We start from the raw sequence: 18,704 nt of genomic DNA, 5'->3' as shown, positions 1-18,704 counted from the left end.
GACTTCAGTCTGGACCTGCCCTGGCCATTTCAGCCATCTGGGGAGTGAACGAGCAGATGGAAGATTTCTCTGTCTCTTCCAGTCAGTCTGCCTTTCAAATAAAATAAATGGATGCAAGGAAGGAATGGAAGGAGGGAAAGAGGGAGGGAGGGAGGAAGGGAGGGAGAGAGGGAGGGAGGGAGGAAGGGAGAAAAAGGCACAGGGGCTGGTGCCCCAAGGCCATGGGCTGAGGCTGCTGGCCGCAGGAAATGTGCAGCCCTTCCATGGAGACCCAGACCTGGGCAGCCTCTGCCCTCAGCACCAGTGGGCGTTCTTTAGCGGGGGGTCAGGAGGGTCCCGGGTCCCTGGGGGCTGTCTAGGAGGCACGGCTCAGAAGTGACTGGAGCTGAAAGCACATTTGGACGCAGGTGGGCGGCCAGAGGGTGAGAGGCCGTGGCCAGGGGTGTACGAGGGACATCTCGGAGAGAGGAGCAGAGAACAGCTGCAGGTAGTCAGGGAGGCGGCGAGGGTGTCTGGGTGCTCCTTGGATGGACACCACAGGTGCCGCCCCCTCGGCGTGGTCCAGGCCCCACTCCTCGGCTCAGCGTCCCACCCCAGAGCTTCCTCCTGGCCCCGCCCTTGATGTGCACAGCTCACGCTCCGTGGGCATTCCCAGGTTTAATTACAAACAGGTCAGCATCCAGTCCAGGTCGGGTGAGGGCGCCCTGGGCACAGCCTCCTGTCTCCAGGGTGGGCGGGGCCTTGCAAGTGTCCTCCAGGTCAGGGACGTGGTACGGCCTGGACGCCTCCATTCCCCCCACCCCCTTGAGAACCAGAAGCACCCCAGCTGCTCCCCGGGCGAGAGCTGCACCCCCAGGTCTCAGATGGGAGCGCAGAGCCCAGCCCAGGCAGGAGCCATGTCCTGCCCAGCGAGTGAGTGGCACCTGACCCCTCCAGGCCCTGCGGCCGCCCCCAGCAGGCAGCTGCCCCGGGGATGAGTTCTCTTCCAAGGAGAGGGAAGGCTCCATCTTTGGTGTGTGCGCTGTCACTCCAGGTGAGTGGCGGTCAGCCAGGAGGCTCCTGCAGGAGCTGGGGTCCTGGGCCAGCCGGGGGTGGCTGGAGGCCGGCAGATTCCAGGGATGGAGGAAGGAGAGGCAGCAGTGGTTCCGTCGCTCTGCCCTGGTCCGGGGGCAGCAGCGGGAGCGGGGCGGCCTTGTCTGCGGGCAGAAGGTGCCAGGGGTCAGGGCACTGAGCCACACTGGGTCTGCCCCCGCTCCTGCTGTGTGATGCAGGGCCGTGCTGAACCTGCAAAGCGAGAACGCCAGGGCCCGGGCAGAGGACAGCCGTGGCCGTGGGTACCTGGCCCAGCAGCTTGGCCCTTGGGGCCCAGCCCTCAGCTCCCTGTTCCACTTCCCCCTCCTCCCAAAACTGCTCTTCCTGGGGCACCAACCCCACCACCAAAGCCCCACTCTCTCTGGTCCAGACTGCCCAGCCGCCCCTCCCGGAGCTCCTGAGTCACCCAGAATTCTTGTGCTGCCCCTGAGTCCCCAGTAAAAAGTCGGGCAGGTGGACGGTGGGTGGATGGACAGTGGGCGGATGGACAGTGGGTGGACAGTGGGGGTGGATGGTGGGTGGATGGATGGCCAACTCCACCCACCTCACCGTCCACTTCGGAGTGGCCAGACGCCACCTCTCCAGGAGGGAAGCCTGACCTCCAGCACCCAGCAGAGAACTTAACACCGGGATTCTGGTCACTGGCTGGCCACTGTGTCACCACTCCTGGACAGTGAAGACACACACCCACACCAGCCCGTGCACGGATGCCCTCAGGGGTGAGTGAACACCCATGGCATGGACCCCCCTCCCCCGGGGCATCACACAGCCAGAGCAGGAGTGAGGCTCTGACATGCACCATGCATGCAGGGCCCTGAGGACGTCACACCCAGGGACGCACACACGGAAGGCCCCACGTGTGGACTCCACTGACGGGCAATGCCCAGCGCAAGGGGCTGGAGGAGGAGTGGGAGTGACTTCCTGGAGACCAGGGTTACTACTGGGTGAGAATGTTCCAGAAGCAGACAGAAGCGAGGGCTGCATGACCACGAGGATGTGCTAACACCCACCATGGCGAATCCTCCAAACAGCCGATCTGCACGCTGCGGGGGCGTGTAGCTCATGTTTTGGTAAGGAGAGCAAAAAGCCTGTTACCTGGGCAAGCGGCAGGTGACACACACCTGGCTCAGGGCTCCCGGGTGACCACCCCGCGCAGGTGCAGCTCGCTCTCGGCAGCCACGATGGGCTGCCCGTTCTGCAGGTGGTAGCTGATGAGGTGGCTAATGCTCTCAAACAACACATCCTTCGTCCGCACCTGCAGGGCCAAACACAGCAGCCGCGTCATAGAGCACGGCCAGCAATGTGCCTCCACTGACCCCCGGGGAAGCCCAGCCTGCGCCTCCTCTGAGCACCCCTGGGGCTTCAGCCACAGAGCCACGGATGCACACGGCTCCTGGCCAGCGAGGAGTCCACTGCCACCGCCCCGGGCCGGTCCTGCACCTGCAGCAGCTCAGCACCACACCTGAGCACCTGGTACCAGAGAGCTTGCTTGGGAAGCCCAAATACACACGGCTGAGAAAGCCGTATTTTCGCCCAAAGACATTGGTGTCTACTGGAAGGTGCTGGTGGCCGTGGGAGGAGAGCGCATCGGACCCAGGTGCCCCGCGGTGCCTTGCACATCCGGAGACTGAACCGCGGGAGCACTTTCGTGAAGCACAAATTCGGGAGCCCTGAGATTCCTGCCAGCTTGCAAAGCGCTCGGGGATGCTACTGCAGCCGGAAGGGCGTGGGCTGGACGCCTCCGAAACCCGCCCGACCGCGCGCCCTTACCACGCCCTCGGGGTCCACGAGGAGCAGGTGTTTGGGCTGCCCGGCCTGCATGCCCGAGAGGACGTACTGCCCGGGGTTGGTGACGCTGTCGCGCACGAGGAAGTCCCCGTCGGCTCGAAGCAGCTTCTCGGCTGCCCGGCGGCTCATGCGCCCGTGGTACCAGGGCTCCTGCCGCAGCTGCTCCTCCGTGGGGGCCACGGGGGCCCGGCGAGTGGGCGGGCTGGGCCACTGGTCCTCCAGGGGGAGAGGGGCTGCCAGGGCGCACTCGTGGAGCCTGAGCGCATCCTCAAAGGGCCCTGCGGAGGGAGGAGAGGGGGTGAGGGCGGGGCCGGAGCTGGCGGGGGCGGGCGGCTCCCCACAAGCTTCCAGGCGCGCACAGCCCAGTGCAGTCCCTTGGGTTTCCTGAGCATCCACAAGGCAACCACACATCTGCCTCCCCCTGGTTTCCGGCTGCCCCGCGTCCTCCCTCCCAGCGTGGGCCCTCGCGGGTCATTGCTGGTCCTACAGTCCTACAGCACTGGCCACGGCTGGCGGTGCAACACTGCTCCCACCTCCCCGGGACGCCTGCCATCGCCACTGCCCACCAAGCAGTAGTCCCTCTGCGTCCTGCTTCCAGCGGGACCACTGTGGTTTGGACACACCCCTCAGAGCCAGCGTCCACCCGGCCCTCACCGCCCAGCCCCACGGCTCCCTCCCCTTACGCCAGCGTCCCCAGGCTTGGCAGCAGTCAGAAATCTTGGGATCGGGTAACATGGATGGGGGCTTCCAGCAGCATGGGAGACCCTAGGGGGCAGTTCTGAGGGACCCCAGCCCCCACCACATCCAGCAGCAGTGTGGGGTTGCTGGGTCGGTGGGACTGAGTCACTTTGGGTATAGGAAGGCAGGCCCCATCCACCAGATGGACCTCCACCATCAGACTAGTCCCTTCCCTGAGGCATGAGCCAGGCCTCCCTCATCAGACTGGGGAAACCAGAGATGGGAGCCACGCCTCCCCAACAGACAGGGCAGGGCTCCAAGCCAGGCTTCGGGCAGTCTGGGGCCCATGCACCATGAGATGCCCCGGGAGCGGGCCTCAGCTGCCCGCTTCGTACTACAGGCTCACGGACTGGCCACAGCCTCTCCTACCCGGCTGCACACTCCCACAGGAGATCCCAGAGTTCCTCTGTTGGCATACACCAGGCCTCCCCCGTCAGACAGGGCTCCCCCAGGCCCCACGTACGCATGTCGAACAGGTCCTTCTTGGGGCTGTCCTCGGCTGGGTCCTCAGGCTCTGCGCTGTCCAGCCCCTGGGTGTTGACATACAGGTGCTCCTCATAGTCCCGCGGCCCCTGGGCATCCGCCTGCACGTAGCCATCCCCTGGCGGGGCTGGGGAGGGAGGGGAGTGCTGAGGTCAGTGGGGAGTGTGGGAGGGGCTCTGGACAGCGAGGAGGCCGCCCCATCCGCTCGCAAAAGCCCAGGCACAGTGGGCTGGAAAGCTGCACAGAGGCCTGAAGTGACCGGAGAGGCCCAGGTGCCGGGTGGACCCTGCGCTCCTGTGGTCCGCCACTCCTGCCGGACTCCCCCACGTTCTCTCTGCCATCTGCGGGCATGGGTCCAAGGCACAGCTGCATGGCCAGTCTCCCTGACCCCTGACCACCATGGGGTTTGCAGGAAGAAGGGGTGCACGGGCGGGGCCTTCATTTATACAGCACACGTGTGACCTGGCTGCCGTGTCCCCAGCACATGTGTGACCTGGCTGCCATCCATGCATGTTCTGGGGGCTCCCTGACCAGGGAGGGGGGTGGGGAGCAGTGAGCGACTTCCTGTGAGACCTCCACCCTCCTGGGTGCCTGGAGCCACTTGACACAGGGACACAAAGGGACCTGGGGGCTCAGATAGGAGCAGGGCCCAAAGCTGGGGAAGAGGCGGGGCTGGGCTGAGAGGCCCCTGGCGGCCTTAGGGGGGGTTCAACCAGTCCTACCTGCGCCGCAGGGCCCCAGGTCCCACTGCAGGCCACGGGCCTCCCTCCGGGCAAGAGAGGACATTCCCTGAGAGAGAAGCATGGGGTCCCCTCAACACCCACACACCCTGCCCAGCACCCAGTCTCGCCTCCTCCCAGGTGGCTGAGGCCAGGACACTGGGGGTCTCAGCCCTAGACCCTCCCTGGGCACCCAGAGCCCACCGGGGTCTGCATGGTGCCCACCACCCACCCCTGCTGCCTCACCAGCCTTCTCCCCATGCAAGGGCAGCCCAGCCCTCTTGCCAAGCCCACACTGGCCCCTCTGTCCACCATGCTGGTCACTCTGTCTGCCACCTGGCCCTCGGCTGTGCTGGCCCCTCTGTCCACCACCCTAGCCCCTCTGCATGCCCTGCTGGCCCCCACACTGCTCTCCCAGGCCCAGCCCAGAGGTTGCTTCTTCGGGAAAGGCCTCCCACCCACCCCCTCACCAGTCCCGCTGTGGGCACGGCCAGGATGAAGTGGACGCTGGAATGACAGAGTCCAGCTCAGCAAAACTGAGCAGATGGAGCGAGAGGGGCACCTGGGGGTCAGGTCAGGGGTTCAGGGGGCGGCCCCAAGGACACAAAGGCTGACCTGGCCGAGGGTCCCGAGGGCGCAGGGCTGGGTGAGGGCCAGCCTGGAGTCCACCAGCCCCCCCAGGGGCGGCTCCTTGCCTGGGATGCTGTTGTAGTAGCTGTGCTCCGGGGGCTCCTCCTCATCCCCCCAGGCCGACTCGTCCTGCCCGGTCAGCCTGGGGGTGGGCAGCGTGGACAGTGGACACTGAGCTCCCAGCCCAGCCCCCCACAGAAACACACAGGGCGGGGACCACGTGTCCCGGGGCCACCTCCAGAGCCAGAGCCCAGGCACCCACACACTTAGGGCATCCTTAGTCTCGCAATGCAGCCCACAGCCCTGTCCAGCGGCCGTCCTCCCAGGAGACACGGCCAGCCTGCAGCCAGGAGACAGGAGCCCCGCCAGTGGCTTACCTGTCCGGGGGCGCGCCCACCTGTGGGGGGCTGTGCAGGTACTGCTTGAAACGCAGCTCGAAGGCCTGGCCCATGGTGCTGATGACGCGCTGTGCGAGCCCCTCGCAGCACTCCAGGATGTGGCAGGCTGGGGGGCACAGGCGTCAGGACCCCGCGGCCGCAGCCCCTGCCCACACCCCCCCACTGCAGCCATGGCCGCAGCCTCACCTCTCTGGTTGACTGGGTCCTTGGCCACGTAGGCCACGTAATCTGTCATGTCCTGGGGGGGGGGGGGGCATGGGAGCAGTCAGCGGGGCCATCTGGGACCCCGGCATGGGCAGGTGCTGCGGGTCTGCCCCTCCCAGCCTGGCCTTACCGTGTCACCGCCAGACGCAAAGGAGATGGACTGCATGTGGTGGCTGGCGATGGTCTGTGGCCGAGAGGCACAGGTGGTCACGGGGGCCCCGGACAGCAGGGACCAGGGAGGAGACAGGCGGTCACGGGGGCCCCGGACAGCAGGGACCGGGGGGAGACAGGCGGTCACAGGGGCCCTGGACAGCAGGGACCAGGGGTACAGGTCCTGGGCCAGGCTAGCCAGCACACCTGAGCATCCAGGGAGCTGGGGGCTGTGGGGGAGGACAGGACTGGGGTTCCAGGTGGTGTGCAGATCCCCCAGTGGTGGACTGTCTCACCGTGCAGCACTCGGGCACTCACACGCAGGTCAGCATTCCCGGATACACAGACACAGAGAGACACACAGACACACAAAGACACAAACTCACACACACACAACCCCTGCCGCTCACTCCCCTGGCCTGGCCACCTGTGTGCTCATTTGCATGCTCAAATGAGATGCTTCATGCTGCCCTCACCCAAGCCCCCACTCCTCACTGTGTGGTCTCCCAGGGTTCTGAGGCTCTGCCCAACCCTGCTTGGCACAGAACATCTCCCAGCATCCCCTGCACGGGGTCAGGGAGATGCAGAGACACCCCCCACCCCAGCCCCCCCACTGTCTCAGCCCCTCCAGTCCCAGCCCCCCTGGTTCCTGCCCCCCCAGTGCTGGCCCCCTGTCCCAGCATCCCCTGTCCCGGCTCCCCATCTCAGCCCCCCAGTCCCAGACCCCCATCCCAGCCTCCTGTCTCAGACCCCCATTCTCAGCACCCCCACGCTGGTCCCCCAGTTTCAGCAGCCCAGCCCAGCCCATCTCAGCCCAGCCCATCTCAGCCCGGTCCCAGCCTCCCCCTGTCTCAGCAATGCCACCGCCTGGCCCCCAAGTCTCAGCACCCCCAGAGGCTACGCCCCATGCCAGCCCCCGTTCTCGCCAACCTCCAGGACCCTGCTCCTGGACACCCCAGCCTCCGCACAGTGCTGCTCCCTTGTCCACAGGGAGACCCCTCCCCTCTGCCTCAGTCCTCCTCAGAGCCCACACCCCTCTAGGGCCCCGCCCATGTGCTCTGGGGGTTTGTGAGGCTCCCTCCTTCCTGCCATCACCCTGTTTCCACAGAAGATAGGAAGCCAGGGCCCAACCCTACACTGGACATTGGGATGGGGGCTCTGGGGGGAGTCCTGGGCTCTCCTACCCCATGCCCAGGGCACTGCTGTCGTCATGACAACCGTGAGGGTGGGGTGCCCGGGAGCCCCACTCTGTGCTCACTGATGTCAGGCCCCCTGGAGGTGACCTCAGGTGCGTGCTCCCTGCACCTCCCCCGACTCATCCAGGCATGGACCTGAATGCCGGCCCTGGGGCCTCCCAGTGGGGCCAGACCCACCTGGCGCGTGGCGGGCACCGAGAGGCTGAGGCCGTCGATGGAGATGTGCACTGAGATGCTCATGCCAGCAAAGCGCAGGTTGCTCTTGCCCAGGATGGAGGCCAGAGCCTTGTTGGGGGCCTGGGGAAGAGACCGCGCCTGCCTGTGGTGTGGGCGTGGCCTGAGGCAGAGGCGGGGCTTGCCTTGTGGGGGCATGGCCTGAGGCAGAGATGTGGCCTGAGGCAGAGGTGGGGCCTGCCCGTGGTGTGGGCGTGGCCTGAGGCAGAGGCGTGGCCTGCCTTGTGGGGGCGTTGCCTGAGGGCTCCCCATGGGCCTGACTGCATCCCCTTGGGGACCACACGGATCACCCACCTTCTTCTTCCAGGAGCCCCGGACGCCAGGCACAGCCTCGTGCAGGCGGTTGATGGCCTCCCTGTGTCAGAGAGAAGGGGGCTGCAGGGGGCAGAGGTCACAAGGAGGGGGCGCTGGGGATGGGGCTCAGGATGGAACAGGACAGAGCACTGGGGGAGGAGCTCAAAGAGGAGAGGGCTGCAGGGGGCAAGGGGCAAGGAAGGGAGCAGGGCTGAATGGGGGGTTGGGCTCAGGGCCCCTTACAGAAGCCGATCCTAGACCCCGGGAGGGAACCTGGGGCACCCCATCCCTGACGATGTGGCGGGCCCATGCTGTAAACGTCGGGGTCCTGTGGGGACCGCACCCTCCCCACACTGGGCAGAGTTTGGGGGCCATCAAGTGCAGGGCGGGAGCAGATGTGTGCGGAGTGGTGGGGGGGGTGCGGGGGCGGGGTGTGGGGGCAGCCACGTGCAGGGTGGGGGGCAGGGGAAGCGGCTGCGGAGGCCACTGTGTGGGCAGCCATGTGCAGAGTGGAGCGTGGGGGTGGAGCCACTGTGCGCAGAGGGGGGGCTCCTAGAGCTCCCGCTGCAACTCCACCCACACTGTGCGCCCCAGTGTTTTCCTGTAACACCTGTGGACACACACATGTGCATGTGCACCTGCAGCTCGTGGTCTGGACTGTCCCCGGCAGGGGACAGGGCAGGGTCCGTGCAGAGGTGAGTGGATACATGCACACACGCGTGCACACGAATCAAGTGCACACACACACCCACGCACCCATGATCCGTGTTCCCACTCGGAACACAGAACCGGGACAAGGGGCCAGGCCCCTCCCTGCTCCAGCTTGGGTCACAGGAATGGCCGCAGCCGCACCTGCCGTTCCCACCAAGGGCAGTGCCCACACCACACCTCCAGGGGCCGTCTCTGCTGTCCACTTCACAGAGGAAGAGGGGGCGGGCGGCGGGCACTGGGGACAAGTGTGCCGCCCTGGCCATGCCTGACCCGCTGGGCGAGATGCAGGGGGTTTCTTCATGGATGTCAGCCAGGGCTACCCCGTCCCTGAGGCTCACCTGGTGACCTGGGTACGAGTGTGGAAGTCCAGGGAGCGCATGGAGCGGAGGACCTCGATGCAGCCCATATACTGCGGGGAGAGAGCCAAGTCGGCAGGTGAGGCCGGGGCACCGGCCAGAGGGACCCAGTCCGCACAGCAGAGCAGCAAAACACTGTCCCCAGTCCCTGGGCGTCCCCACCTGGCTGCACCTGCTGCCCCGCCCTCACTTGTTCACGCAGCTGTGCCCTCCCAGGCTCAGGCTCAGACACCAAGGCCACTCCCCCAGCTCCGAGGGTTTTCTGTCTGTCTGCCAACCCCATCCCTGTGCAGCAGGCTTGCCTGCTCTGGCACTGACCAAGCCAATTTTCCTTGCACAATCTCTCAGACTGAGGGACAGGAGCATCTAGGAGCAGGGACCCCTGGGCCAGTGCAGGTGCAGGACACACCACAGGGACCGGCCCCATGACATAGCAGGCAAAGCTGCTGTCTGCAGAGCCGGCATCCCATGTGGTGCCAGTTCAAGCCCTCCCTTCCCATCAGCTCCCTGCTAGTGCACCTGGGAAAGCAGCGGAAGGTGGCCCAAGTGCTTGGGACGCTGCACCCGCGTGGGAGACCCACATGAAGCACCTGGCTCCTGGCTTCCGTCTGGCCCAGCTCTGGCCTTTGTAGATATTTGGAGAGTGAACCAACAGATGGTAGCTGTCTCTCTATGTTTCCCTCTCTCTCTCTCTCTCAGCAATGTGCATTTCAGATGAATAAATAAATCTTTTTTTTTTAAAAAATGGTGAATATTTCCTACCCTAAGTCCAAAATAGTACACAGAACACACCCTAAAAATTACTCGTGTTCCTTAGAAACTTAAGTCGACATAAAGGGGGGATGCTGTGGCACAGAGGTGTGGCAGGACACGCGTGCAGGGGTGGAGCAGGGGTGGCAGGACGCTGTGTTCTGCGTGCAGGTAGGGAGCCAGGTTCATGTCCCAGAGCGTGTGAGGAAGGCCTGCCTGGAGGGAACGTGGGAGTTGAGGCCCGAGGGTGCGGGAAGGGTGTCCAGGCCTGCAGGGCCATTGCCAAGGCCCCGTGGCCGGATCGCGCCTGGTGCTGCTGGCGGGAGCCGAGCCGAGAGCCCCCGTGGGCTTGGGAGACCAAGCAGGCTGGTCGGGTGGAGTCGGCAGTGCAGACAAGGTCTTCACAGACAGCACCACGGAGGGGAAAGGAGGGGAGCCCCAGCAGGAGGGCACGGAGATGACAGTGGCCATGTGGAGCCCTCATGGGCTGGAGAGCTCTGATCCTCTGGGAGCTGCTGCCTCCACTCAGGGCCCCGGTGTCCACACAGGCCCAGGTGTCCACACAGGCCCAGGTGCCCACACAGGGCCCAGGTATTCAGACAGGGCCCAGGTGCCCACACAGGGCCCAGGTATCCAGACAGGGTCCAGGTGCCCAGACAGGGCCCAGGTGCTCACACAGGGCCCAGGTGTCCACACAGGGCCAAGGTGTCCACACAGGGCCCAGGTGCCCAGACAGGGCCCAGGTGCCCACACAGGGCCCAGGTGTCCACACAGGGTCCAGGTATCCAGACAGGGCCCAGGTGCCCACACAGGGCCCAGGTATTCAGACAGGGCCCAGGTGCCCACACAGGGCCCAGGTATCCAGACAGGGCCCAGGTATCCAGACAGGGCCCAGGTGTCCAGACAGGGCCCAGGTGCTCACACAGGGCCCAGGTGTCCACACAGGGCCTAGGTGCCCACACAGGGTCCAGGTGTCCACAGAGGGCCCAGGTGCCCACACAGGGCCCAGGTGTCCAGACAGACCCAGGTGCCCACACAGGGCCCAGGTATCCAGGCAGGGTCCAGGTGCTCACACAGAGATCAGGTACCCGGTACACAGGGCCCAGGTGTCAAGATGGGGCCCAGGTGCCCACACAGGGCCCAGGTGCCCAGACAGGGCCCAGGTGTCCAGACAGGGCCCAGGTGCCCAGACAGGGCCCAGGTGCCCACACAGGGCCAAGGTGTCCACACAGGGCCCAGGTGTCCAGACAGGGCCCAGGTGCCCAGACAGGGCCCAGGTGCCCACACAGGGCCAAGGTGTCCACACAGGGCCCAGGTGTCCACACAGGGCCCAGGTGTCCACACAGGGCCCAGGTATCCAGACAGGGCCCAGGTGTCCAGACAGGGCCCAGGTGCTCACACAGAGATCAGGTACCCGGTACACAGGGCCTAGGTGTTGAGATGGGGCCCAGGTACCCAGACAGGGCCCAGGTATTCAGACAGGGCCCAGGTGCCCACCCATGGCCCAGGTATTCAGACAGGGCCCAGGTGCCCACCCAGGGCCCAGGTGTCCACACATGGCCCAGGTGTCCAGACAGGGCCCAGGTGCCCACACAGGGCCCAGGTATCCACACAGGGCCCAGGTGCCCACAGAGGGCCCAGGTGCCCACACAGGGCCCAGGTGCCCACACAGGGTCCAGGTGCCCACACAGGGTCCAGGTGTCCAGACAGGGCCCAGGTGCCCACACAGGGCCCAGGTGCCCACACAGGGTCCAGGTATCCAGACAGGGCCCAGGTGCCCACACAGGGCCCAGGTGCCCACACAGGGTCCAGGTATCCAGACAGGCCAAGGTGCCCACACAGGGCCCAGGTGCCCACACAGGGTCCAGGTATCCAGACAGGACCCAGGTGCCCACACAGGGCCCAGGTGTCCAGACAGAGCCCAAGTGCCCAGACAGGGCCTAGGTGCTCACACAGGGCCCAAGTGTCCACAGAGGGCCCAGGTGCCCACACAGGGCCAAGGTGCCCACACAGGGCCCAGGTGCCCACACAGGGCCCAGGTGTCCACACAGGGCCCAGGTGCCCAGACAGGGCCCAGGTGCTCACACAGGGCCCAGGTGCTCACACAGAGCCAAGGTGCCCACAGAGGGCCCAGGTGTCCACAGAGGGCCCAGGTGCCCACACAGGGCCCAGGTGTCCAGACAGGCCCAGGTGCCCACACAGGGCCCAGGTGTCCACAGAGGGCCCAGGTGCCCACACAGGGCCCAGGTGCCCACACAGGCCCAGGTGTCCAGACAGGGCCCAGGTGCCCAGACAGGGCCCAGGTGCTCACACAGGGCCCAGGTGCCCACACAGGGCCCAGGTGCCCACACAGGGCCCAGGTGTCCAGACAGGGCCCAGGTGCCCAGACAGGGCCCAGGTGCTCACACAGGGCCCAGGTGCTCACACAGAGCCAAGGTGCCCACAGAGGGCCCAGGTGTCCACAGAGGGCCCAGGTGCCCACACAGGGCCCAGGTGTCCAGACAGGCCCAGGTGCCCACACAGGGCCCAGGTGTCCACAGAGGGCCCAGGTGCCCACACAGGGCCCAGGTGCCCACACAGGCCCAGGTGTCCAGACAGGGCCCAGGTGCCCAGACAGGGCCCAGGTGCTCACACAGGGCCCAGGTGCCCACACAGGGCCCAGGTGTCCAGACAGGGCCCAGGTGCCCAGACAGGGCCCAGGTGCTCACACAGGGCCCAGGTGCTCACACAGAGCCAAGGTGCCCACAGAGGGCCCAGGTGCCCACAGAGGGCCCAGGTGCCCAGACAGGCCAAGGTGCCCACACAGGGCCCAGGTGTCCAGACAGGCCCAGGTGTCCAGACAGGGCCCAGGTGCCCAGACAGGGCCCAGGTGCTCACACAGGGCCCAGGTGTCCACAGAGGGCCCAGGTGCCCACAGAGGGCCCAGGTGTCCACAGAGGGCCCAGGTGCCCACAGAAGGTCAAGGTGCCCACACAGGGCGGAAGGCCACAGAAAGTCTGAATCCGCAGGTGGTGCGGTGCGCGCTGCGGGGCAGTTTCCGCAGTATCACCTGGAACAGCGCTGGCGTCCTCGGGGTCCCGCGGCCCCTGACTGCACACGGAGGCATCCCCCCAGCAGAACCCCGCATCCGGGGCTCACGGCCTTCCTCCCTGCACCCTGCCTTCCACCTTACAAACACCCGGGCCTGGATCCGGCCGCCCTAACCCCTGAAGACTTCTCCACGGCCAGCCCGCGGCTCAAAGCCCTTGGCCACGTGCACGTCTGCGGGGCTGGGGACACACACTGGGCGGGGCGTCGGGGCCCGATGTGCATGGACTTGTGCAGGTGTGGCAGGTGTGGTGCGGCCTCACGCCGGAACAACGGGGTCTGCCCGCGAACACTCGCCTCCCAAACACCCCGCCCGCCACACTCCCCCTCGGGATCCCCAAAGGCCACCAGCTCCGCAGGCCGCCCCGGAACGACGGGGGCGGGGGGGGGGCCCCCCAGCTGCGCATGCGCATCCCCCTCCCACCTGCCATCCTCTCCCCGCCCCTCCCCACGTGATGCCATGGGAACTCGGACCCCGGTGCCTCGGGTGGGGCGTCCGCGGCGCGCGGGCTGGAGCCGGGGTCCGGGAGGCGGGGCCGGGGGTCTAGAAGTGAAGAGAACCCCCGCTGTCGTGCCCGGCGGTCGCCGAGGACAGCCGGGGCGGGGCACTCACCCGCACGATGTAGGAGACGCCGGGCCCCAGCACCCTGGCGTCGGGGTGCAGCCAGCCGTGCGCCGGCTTGTGGATGAAGCTGCCCTTGCGGATCCACTCGGCGTCCGCGGGCCCCGCGGCGGCCCGCTCGCCCCGCGCCCCGCGCGCCCCCGCAGCCCGACAGCGGCCGAGCGCTGGCAGCGGGCAGGGCGCGGCGCAGCGCGGCTCGCAGGCGCCCAGGACCGCGGCTGCCAGCGCCGGGACCCCCGCCGGGCCCTCGGGCTCCGACGGAGCGTGGGCGGTGCCCGCAGCCCCCGGGGTACGCGCCGCCGCCGGGCCGCGGCCCAGGAAGCCGGCGGGGGCCGCGAACTTCCACTGCGGCATTCGCGGCAGCAGCGCGCAGAAGGTGGTGGGCGCCTCGGGCTCGGGGGGTGCGGGGGGCGCGGGGGACGCGCGCCCGCCCGGACCCTGCGTCATGGCGGCGGCCGCCCCACAGAGCCCGCCGGGCGCTGCGCCTGCCTAGGAGGCCCTGCCGCTCCTCCGCGGCTCCCGCGCCTCCGCGGCTCCCGCGCCGCGCTCCTCCCCGCCCCGGCCCGGTGATGTCATCCGCCCGGCCCAGCGCGCAGCCGCGGGGGGCTGCACCCCTCGGACCCCGGCCCTGCGCGTCTTGGCGCCTGGCCGGGAGGCTGGGGAAACCCCGGTCCGCCCAGGCCACGGGTACCGGCCTGGAACCCGGAGCCCAGGGTGGAGCGAGGTTCCGAACCCAAGGCCTCACCCGCGACCCCTGAGCCGGGACAGGCTGGGAAATTGCTCCCCTCTGCCCGGGACGGATGGAGGGGCGGTGGCGCCGTCAGGGAGGGAGACCCCTAGCCCTCATTCCGGGATCCTGCCACGCCCTCGCGCAGGGTGAGCTGCGCTATGGGCGGCGGAGCGGGCCTGGGGAGCCCCCCCTCCACGAGACCGCGACCCCGGGGTGCGGGGGTCGGGCCTCAGTTTCCCAGGCTGCAGGGGCGCCTCGTCTTCACCCGCCCCCTGCGCGCGCTGGGCCCTAGGCAGAGCCGTTGCTGGGAAGCAGAGGGCGGGGCGGCCGGAGCGATCGATAGATGGGAGCGGTGAGATCACCGCCCGCAGCGTGCGCACGGCCCCGAGCCCGCGCCGGGGTTCGCGTGTCTCCTGCTGTCAGGGCGCGGCTCTGGGGGAGGGGCGCACGGCAGCGGCAGCGTCCTCCTAAGTGGGCAGAGGGTGTGGGCTCAGGTGGGCAGCCCCAGGGGTGTGCCCGGTGGGAGTCCACACTCGTTGGGCCCAGGTGCCAAACCCCCACCCCCATTCCGGGCCCCCTCAGGGTGTGGCAGGAGCAGAGCCCAGGGCTGGGGCCAGTCCCAGCATCAGTGGACACGGCTGTCTCTCCCAGGATCCTCTCCTGGCAGACGCTGCCGAGGGGGCGGGGGGGGGGGTCTGTGTCCACATCTGGACCTCTGGGGCTGCTCCTGAGCCCTCCCTTCGGTGTCCCCACGAGGCTCCCACCTGGCTCTGCCAGGCCTCCCAGGCCCTAGGGCCCCTCCAGAGGTCCCCTGCAGACCCCTGGGCGGGCAGAGCTGGAGGGCAGTGCTGCGCAGTGAGTAGACACACTCGGGAGCCGTGTTTGTGAGCCGAGCCCGCAGGTGTGGAGCAGAAATTTATTGGCGACAGCTCTACAGGGTGTGCAGGAACGGGAGCTGTGTCTGGGCCCCGGGTGCCACGGGGACAGACGCCGAGTTCTGGGACACAGGAAGCCGTCTCCAGGCAGCCACACGGGGTCAGGGTGTCCCTTTCCCCACCTGGCCCGGCCTGGAGTGACCCAGGGAGGAAACTGGGGCATTGAGAGGAGACTTGCCCTGCACCCTGCATGGCCACAGGGCCACAAGGCCACAGCCCCCAGGGGCCAGATGATGGGAACCAGAGATACCTGGGGCGGGTCAGAGGATGGGAAGAAACGGCTTCTCCCCAACACCTGTCCGGCCCCTCTGAGCCCCCAGCCCCAGCCCGGCCCCCATCACAATGCAGGAGACAGATGGGCCTGTCAGGGCGTGGTGGCCGCAGCCATAGTGGCCGCCCGACGCGAGTGGCGGATGCCCATGGTGTAGGCAGGGGCCCTGGCTTTGTTCACTGTGACCTGCTCGGGGCAGTGGCTGCCGGGGCCTGGGGTCTCCTCCGGGGGCCGCGGGGGGCGGGGCCGCCCCAGCATGGTGAAGGCCGGCGGGCGGCCCCGGTAGGTGCTGGGGTCTGGGCTGTCATACTGGCCAGGGCCGGGAGTGGCTGCGGGGTCCTGTGGGGGCCGGGCAGGGCGTGTGCGGCCCACCACCGTGTAGCTGGGACTGCTGGGCTTGGTGAGGACTTGCGAGCCCCAGAGGGGGGGCATGGTGTAGGCGTTGGGCGCTGGGGCCGCAGCGTCCAGGGGCCTCAGGCAGAGACGGGGGCCCAGGGTGAAAGCTGGGGGTGTCCGCTGGCACACAGGGGGCACCTTCTCGGGGCTGTAGGCCCCAGGGCCTGGCGTCACCTCCAGACCTGCAGAGTGGGGAAGGGAGGCTGGCCCTGGTGCCTGCGTGGCTCCCCCAGCTCAGGGCATCCCCTCTCCATCCTCCATGCTCAAGGCCAGTTCTCCAGGCCTGCAGCCCGAGCCCGCCCTCAGGCAGGCCCCTCCCCATCTCTCCTCCAGCTCCCTGTTCCCCGGCTGCCTCCCCACACCCTCGCTCTGGACAGTGGTCCCAGCCCGCCCTGGGAGTGCCAGCTGGGCTCTTCCTTTTGCTCCAGACAGAACCACACTGAAGGCGGGGTGGTCCCCTGGGTCTAACTCCACCACCGGGGGCCCCAGAGATAAATAAGGAGGACGTGTCCAATCCGCTCCGACTCCCAGCAGCTGAGTGCACGTGTGTGAGTGGACAGGAGGGTAGTGGATGGATGGGAACACAGATGTAGAAGTGCGTGGCTGGGTGGCTCAGCTCATGCCAGGGAGGAAGGGCGGAAGTGGATTCCATCCGGTGGGTGATTGACGGGTGGATGGGTGGGTGGACGGATGATGGGTGGATGGATGGGTGGGTGAGTGATGGATGGATGGGTGGGTGGACGGACGATGGGTGGATGGATGGGTGGGTGGGTGATGGATGGGTGGGTGAGGGTGAGTAACGGATAGGGGGGCGGGTGGGCGGATGACCAGGTAGATTCACAAATGTTTATGAGTACACAGGGCTCTCACACCGTGGCCCACCCACTTGCCCAGTCCGGGCCCACTCCCGTGGTCCTGGGGTCCCCTGTGGGCACCCGAGTTCCTTGTGGGTCCCTTGGAGGCTCCCCGGAACTGCAGAGGGTTGCGGACGCCGGGGGCGGGCACTCACCCCGACACCTGCCCCGGCCCTGCATGGAGTAGGCGGGAGCGCAGCTGCGGCCGAAGCGTGTCACTCTCGGGTCCAAGAAGTAGGCGGGCCCTGGGCTGAAGTCTGGGGGAGGTGCTAGGGAGAGGAGGGCGTCCTGAGGCGCCTGCGAGGTGGACGCCGGCAAGATCGATGGCGGCTGGCGGCCCAGGCTGCGGTCTTGCTGACCCGATCACTGCCCAGGCCGCTGCCCCCGAAACGGCCTGCTGGGCGGGAGTGAGACCCCGGCCGCGCCCCAGACCCAGCCCACGGGGAAGGCTGAGGGAGGTGCAGCGCGCATCAGGTACGCCCGCACGGGCCGGCCTGGATGGGGAAACTGAGGCAGGGAAGCACAGCCCTAGCGGCTCCGCCCCCTCTCTCTGCCGGCCCCACCCACTCCCACCTCACTCACCTGCTGCCTGGGCCTCAGAGGTGAGGAGACCCAGAGAGGCCCACGGGAGAGGCCGCCCCGCCCCAGCCCCCCGCCCCGGGCCTTACCCTCACTGGGCCTCCCAGCCAGCGAGAAGGCCGGGCTGGCTGCCCTGGTCCAGTCGTGTTTGATGAAGCCCACGGTGGATGGCAGAACATACAGTCCCGGCCCCCGGGCTGCAAGACAAGGCCCTGGTCACCCCTGGGTGGGCCCGGCCCCTGCCCAGGCTCCTGTACTCCCCCCCCCCCGGGGCAGGGGGCAGTGGACATCTGCCCTCAGGGACAAGCTGAAGCCACCATTGTGAGTCACTGTGGAGTCACAGAGAGAGGGGTACAGTCTACACAGCAGCCCCTGCCTGGGGAGGTCAAATACAGTGAGGGCTGTCAGGAAGGGAAACTGAGGCCCGAGTGTGGAGGGGGTCCCCATGCACACAGACGACACCGTCACTCACTGCCACTGTCACACACACAGTGTCACCATCACTCACACAGACTACACTATCACTCACACAGACACTGTCACATACTCTCATTGTCACACACTGTCACCATCACAGTCGATACTGTCACTGTCATACACACTGTCACACACAGACACTCACACACACTGTCACCATCACAGACAACACTGTCACACACACAGTGTCACCATCACTCACAGACGACACTGTCACTGTCATACACACTGTCACACTCACACAGACACTGTCACACACACTGTCACCATCACTCACAGATGACACTGTCAGTCATACACACTGTCACACTCAGACACTGTCACACACACTGTCACCATCACAGACGACACTGTCACACACAGACACTGTCACACACACTGTCACCATCACTCACAGACGACACTGTCATTGTCATACACACTGTCACTGTCACTCAGACACTGTCATACACACTGTCACTGTCATTCACACACTGTCACCCGCAATAGCCTGCCCCAGCTCCAAGAGTCACAAAGCAAGGAGCTCTGAGCAGGTCTGCTGTTTATAATGGGTACACTGAGGCCCAGTGGGTCCCCCTGCCCTGGCCCCTGCCTTTCGGGCTTCCTCTCGGCCTGTTCTCCCCAGCTCGGCCACATCACCACCCACCCACTCCACTTTGGCTGTTGCACCCCTGCCCTGATACCTGGGCAGCCCCACGATGCTACTACCTTCATGCAGGCGGAGGCTGGGGGGCTCCACCCCTGAGCCCACCAACCCAGGGGACAGAGAGCCTCGGGGCACAGGGGCCAGCCTCCCTCTGGGAGCCCACAGCCCTCCAGAGACCCCGGCACAGTCCCCTGGAGCAGGAAGGGGTCCCCCGGCCCCCCTCCCCAGCATACGAACCATCCTGCTGCGTGGCCGGCTCACAGGGCAGCCTCAGGCCAGTCTCCGGAGTCAGGCGCTCGGCCAGCTGCTGGCACAGGGGTGCCGTGCACGGCCGCAGAGCGGGGTCGCAGCTGAGGGTCCCCAT

The 18,704-nt window shown here is 67.1% G+C and overlaps 2 protein-coding genes across 3 annotated transcripts; both read right to left on the bottom strand.

Moving 5' to 3' along the window:
- Positions 1 to 647: 647 nt before the first annotated feature.
- On the bottom strand, positions 648 to 13,899 carry SHC2 (SHC adaptor protein 2). 2 transcript variants are annotated; one of them, XM_062178174.1, is made up of 13 exons: positions 13,444 to 13,899; positions 8,976 to 9,046; positions 7,927 to 7,987; positions 7,576 to 7,695; positions 6,183 to 6,236; positions 6,035 to 6,086; positions 5,828 to 5,954; positions 5,436 to 5,592; positions 4,824 to 4,890; positions 4,082 to 4,228; positions 2,863 to 3,158; positions 2,188 to 2,347; positions 648 to 1,196 (listed from the first exon to the last, which is right to left on the bottom strand). In XM_062178174.1, the coding sequence occupies exons 1-12, from the start codon at positions 13,897 to 13,899 to the stop codon at positions 2,219 to 2,221; spliced, it is 1,737 nt and encodes a 578-aa protein (XP_062034158.1). In that variant the 3' UTR covers positions 648 to 1,196; positions 2,188 to 2,218. The 2 variants fall into 2 exon arrangements, with proteins under 2 accessions (XP_062034158.1, XP_062034159.1); XM_062178175.1 differs by having other exon boundaries at positions 2,214 to 2,347.
- Positions 13,900 to 15,481: 1,582 nt separating this feature from the next.
- CIMAP1D (CIMAP1 family member D) lies at positions 15,482 to 18,704 on the bottom strand. The gene is made up of 4 exons (XM_062179401.1): positions 18,578 to 18,704; positions 17,307 to 17,414; positions 16,794 to 16,907; positions 15,482 to 15,966 (listed from the first exon to the last, which is right to left on the bottom strand). The coding sequence occupies exons 1-4, from the start codon at positions 18,702 to 18,704 to the stop codon at positions 15,482 to 15,484; spliced, it is 834 nt and encodes a 277-aa protein (XP_062035385.1).

The sequence above is a fragment of the Lepus europaeus genome, chromosome 20 (genome assembly GCF_033115175.1).
Source record: "Lepus europaeus isolate LE1 chromosome 20, mLepTim1.pri, whole genome shotgun sequence".
In the NCBI taxonomy this organism is placed as follows: domain Eukaryota; kingdom Metazoa; phylum Chordata; class Mammalia; order Lagomorpha; family Leporidae; genus Lepus; species Lepus europaeus.
This window is presented reverse-complemented; position numbering and strand designations above follow the sequence as displayed.

Excerpts from the sequence above, each read along its gene's own strand:
- CIMAP1D (XM_062179401.1), bottom strand. The coding sequence starts at position 18,704 with ATGGGGACCCTCAGCTGCGACCCCGCTCTGCGGCCGTGCACGGCACCC. Across the intron at positions 16,908-17,306 it reads GGCTGGGAGGCCCAGTGAGG|CACCTCCCCCAGACTTCAGC; the intron begins GTAAGGCCCGGG and ends TCCTCTCCCTAG. Across the intron at positions 15,967-16,793 it reads GGGCCGGGGCAGGTGTCGGG|GTCTGGAGGTGACGCCAGGC; the intron begins GTGAGTGCCCGC and ends CCCACTCTGCAG.
- SHC2 (XM_062178174.1), bottom strand. The coding sequence starts at position 13,899 with ATGACGCAGGGTCCGGGCGGGCGCGCGTCCCCCGCGCCCCCCGCACCC. Across the intron at positions 4,891-5,435 it reads CCCTCGGGACCCTCGGCCAG|GGAATGTCCTCTCTTGCCCG; the intron begins GTCAGCCTTTGT and ends CTTCTCTCTCAG. Across the intron at positions 4,229-4,823 it reads CCTGGGGCCCTGCGGCGCAG|CCCCGCCAGGGGATGGCTAC; the intron begins GTAGGACTGGTT and ends CTCCCTCCCCAG.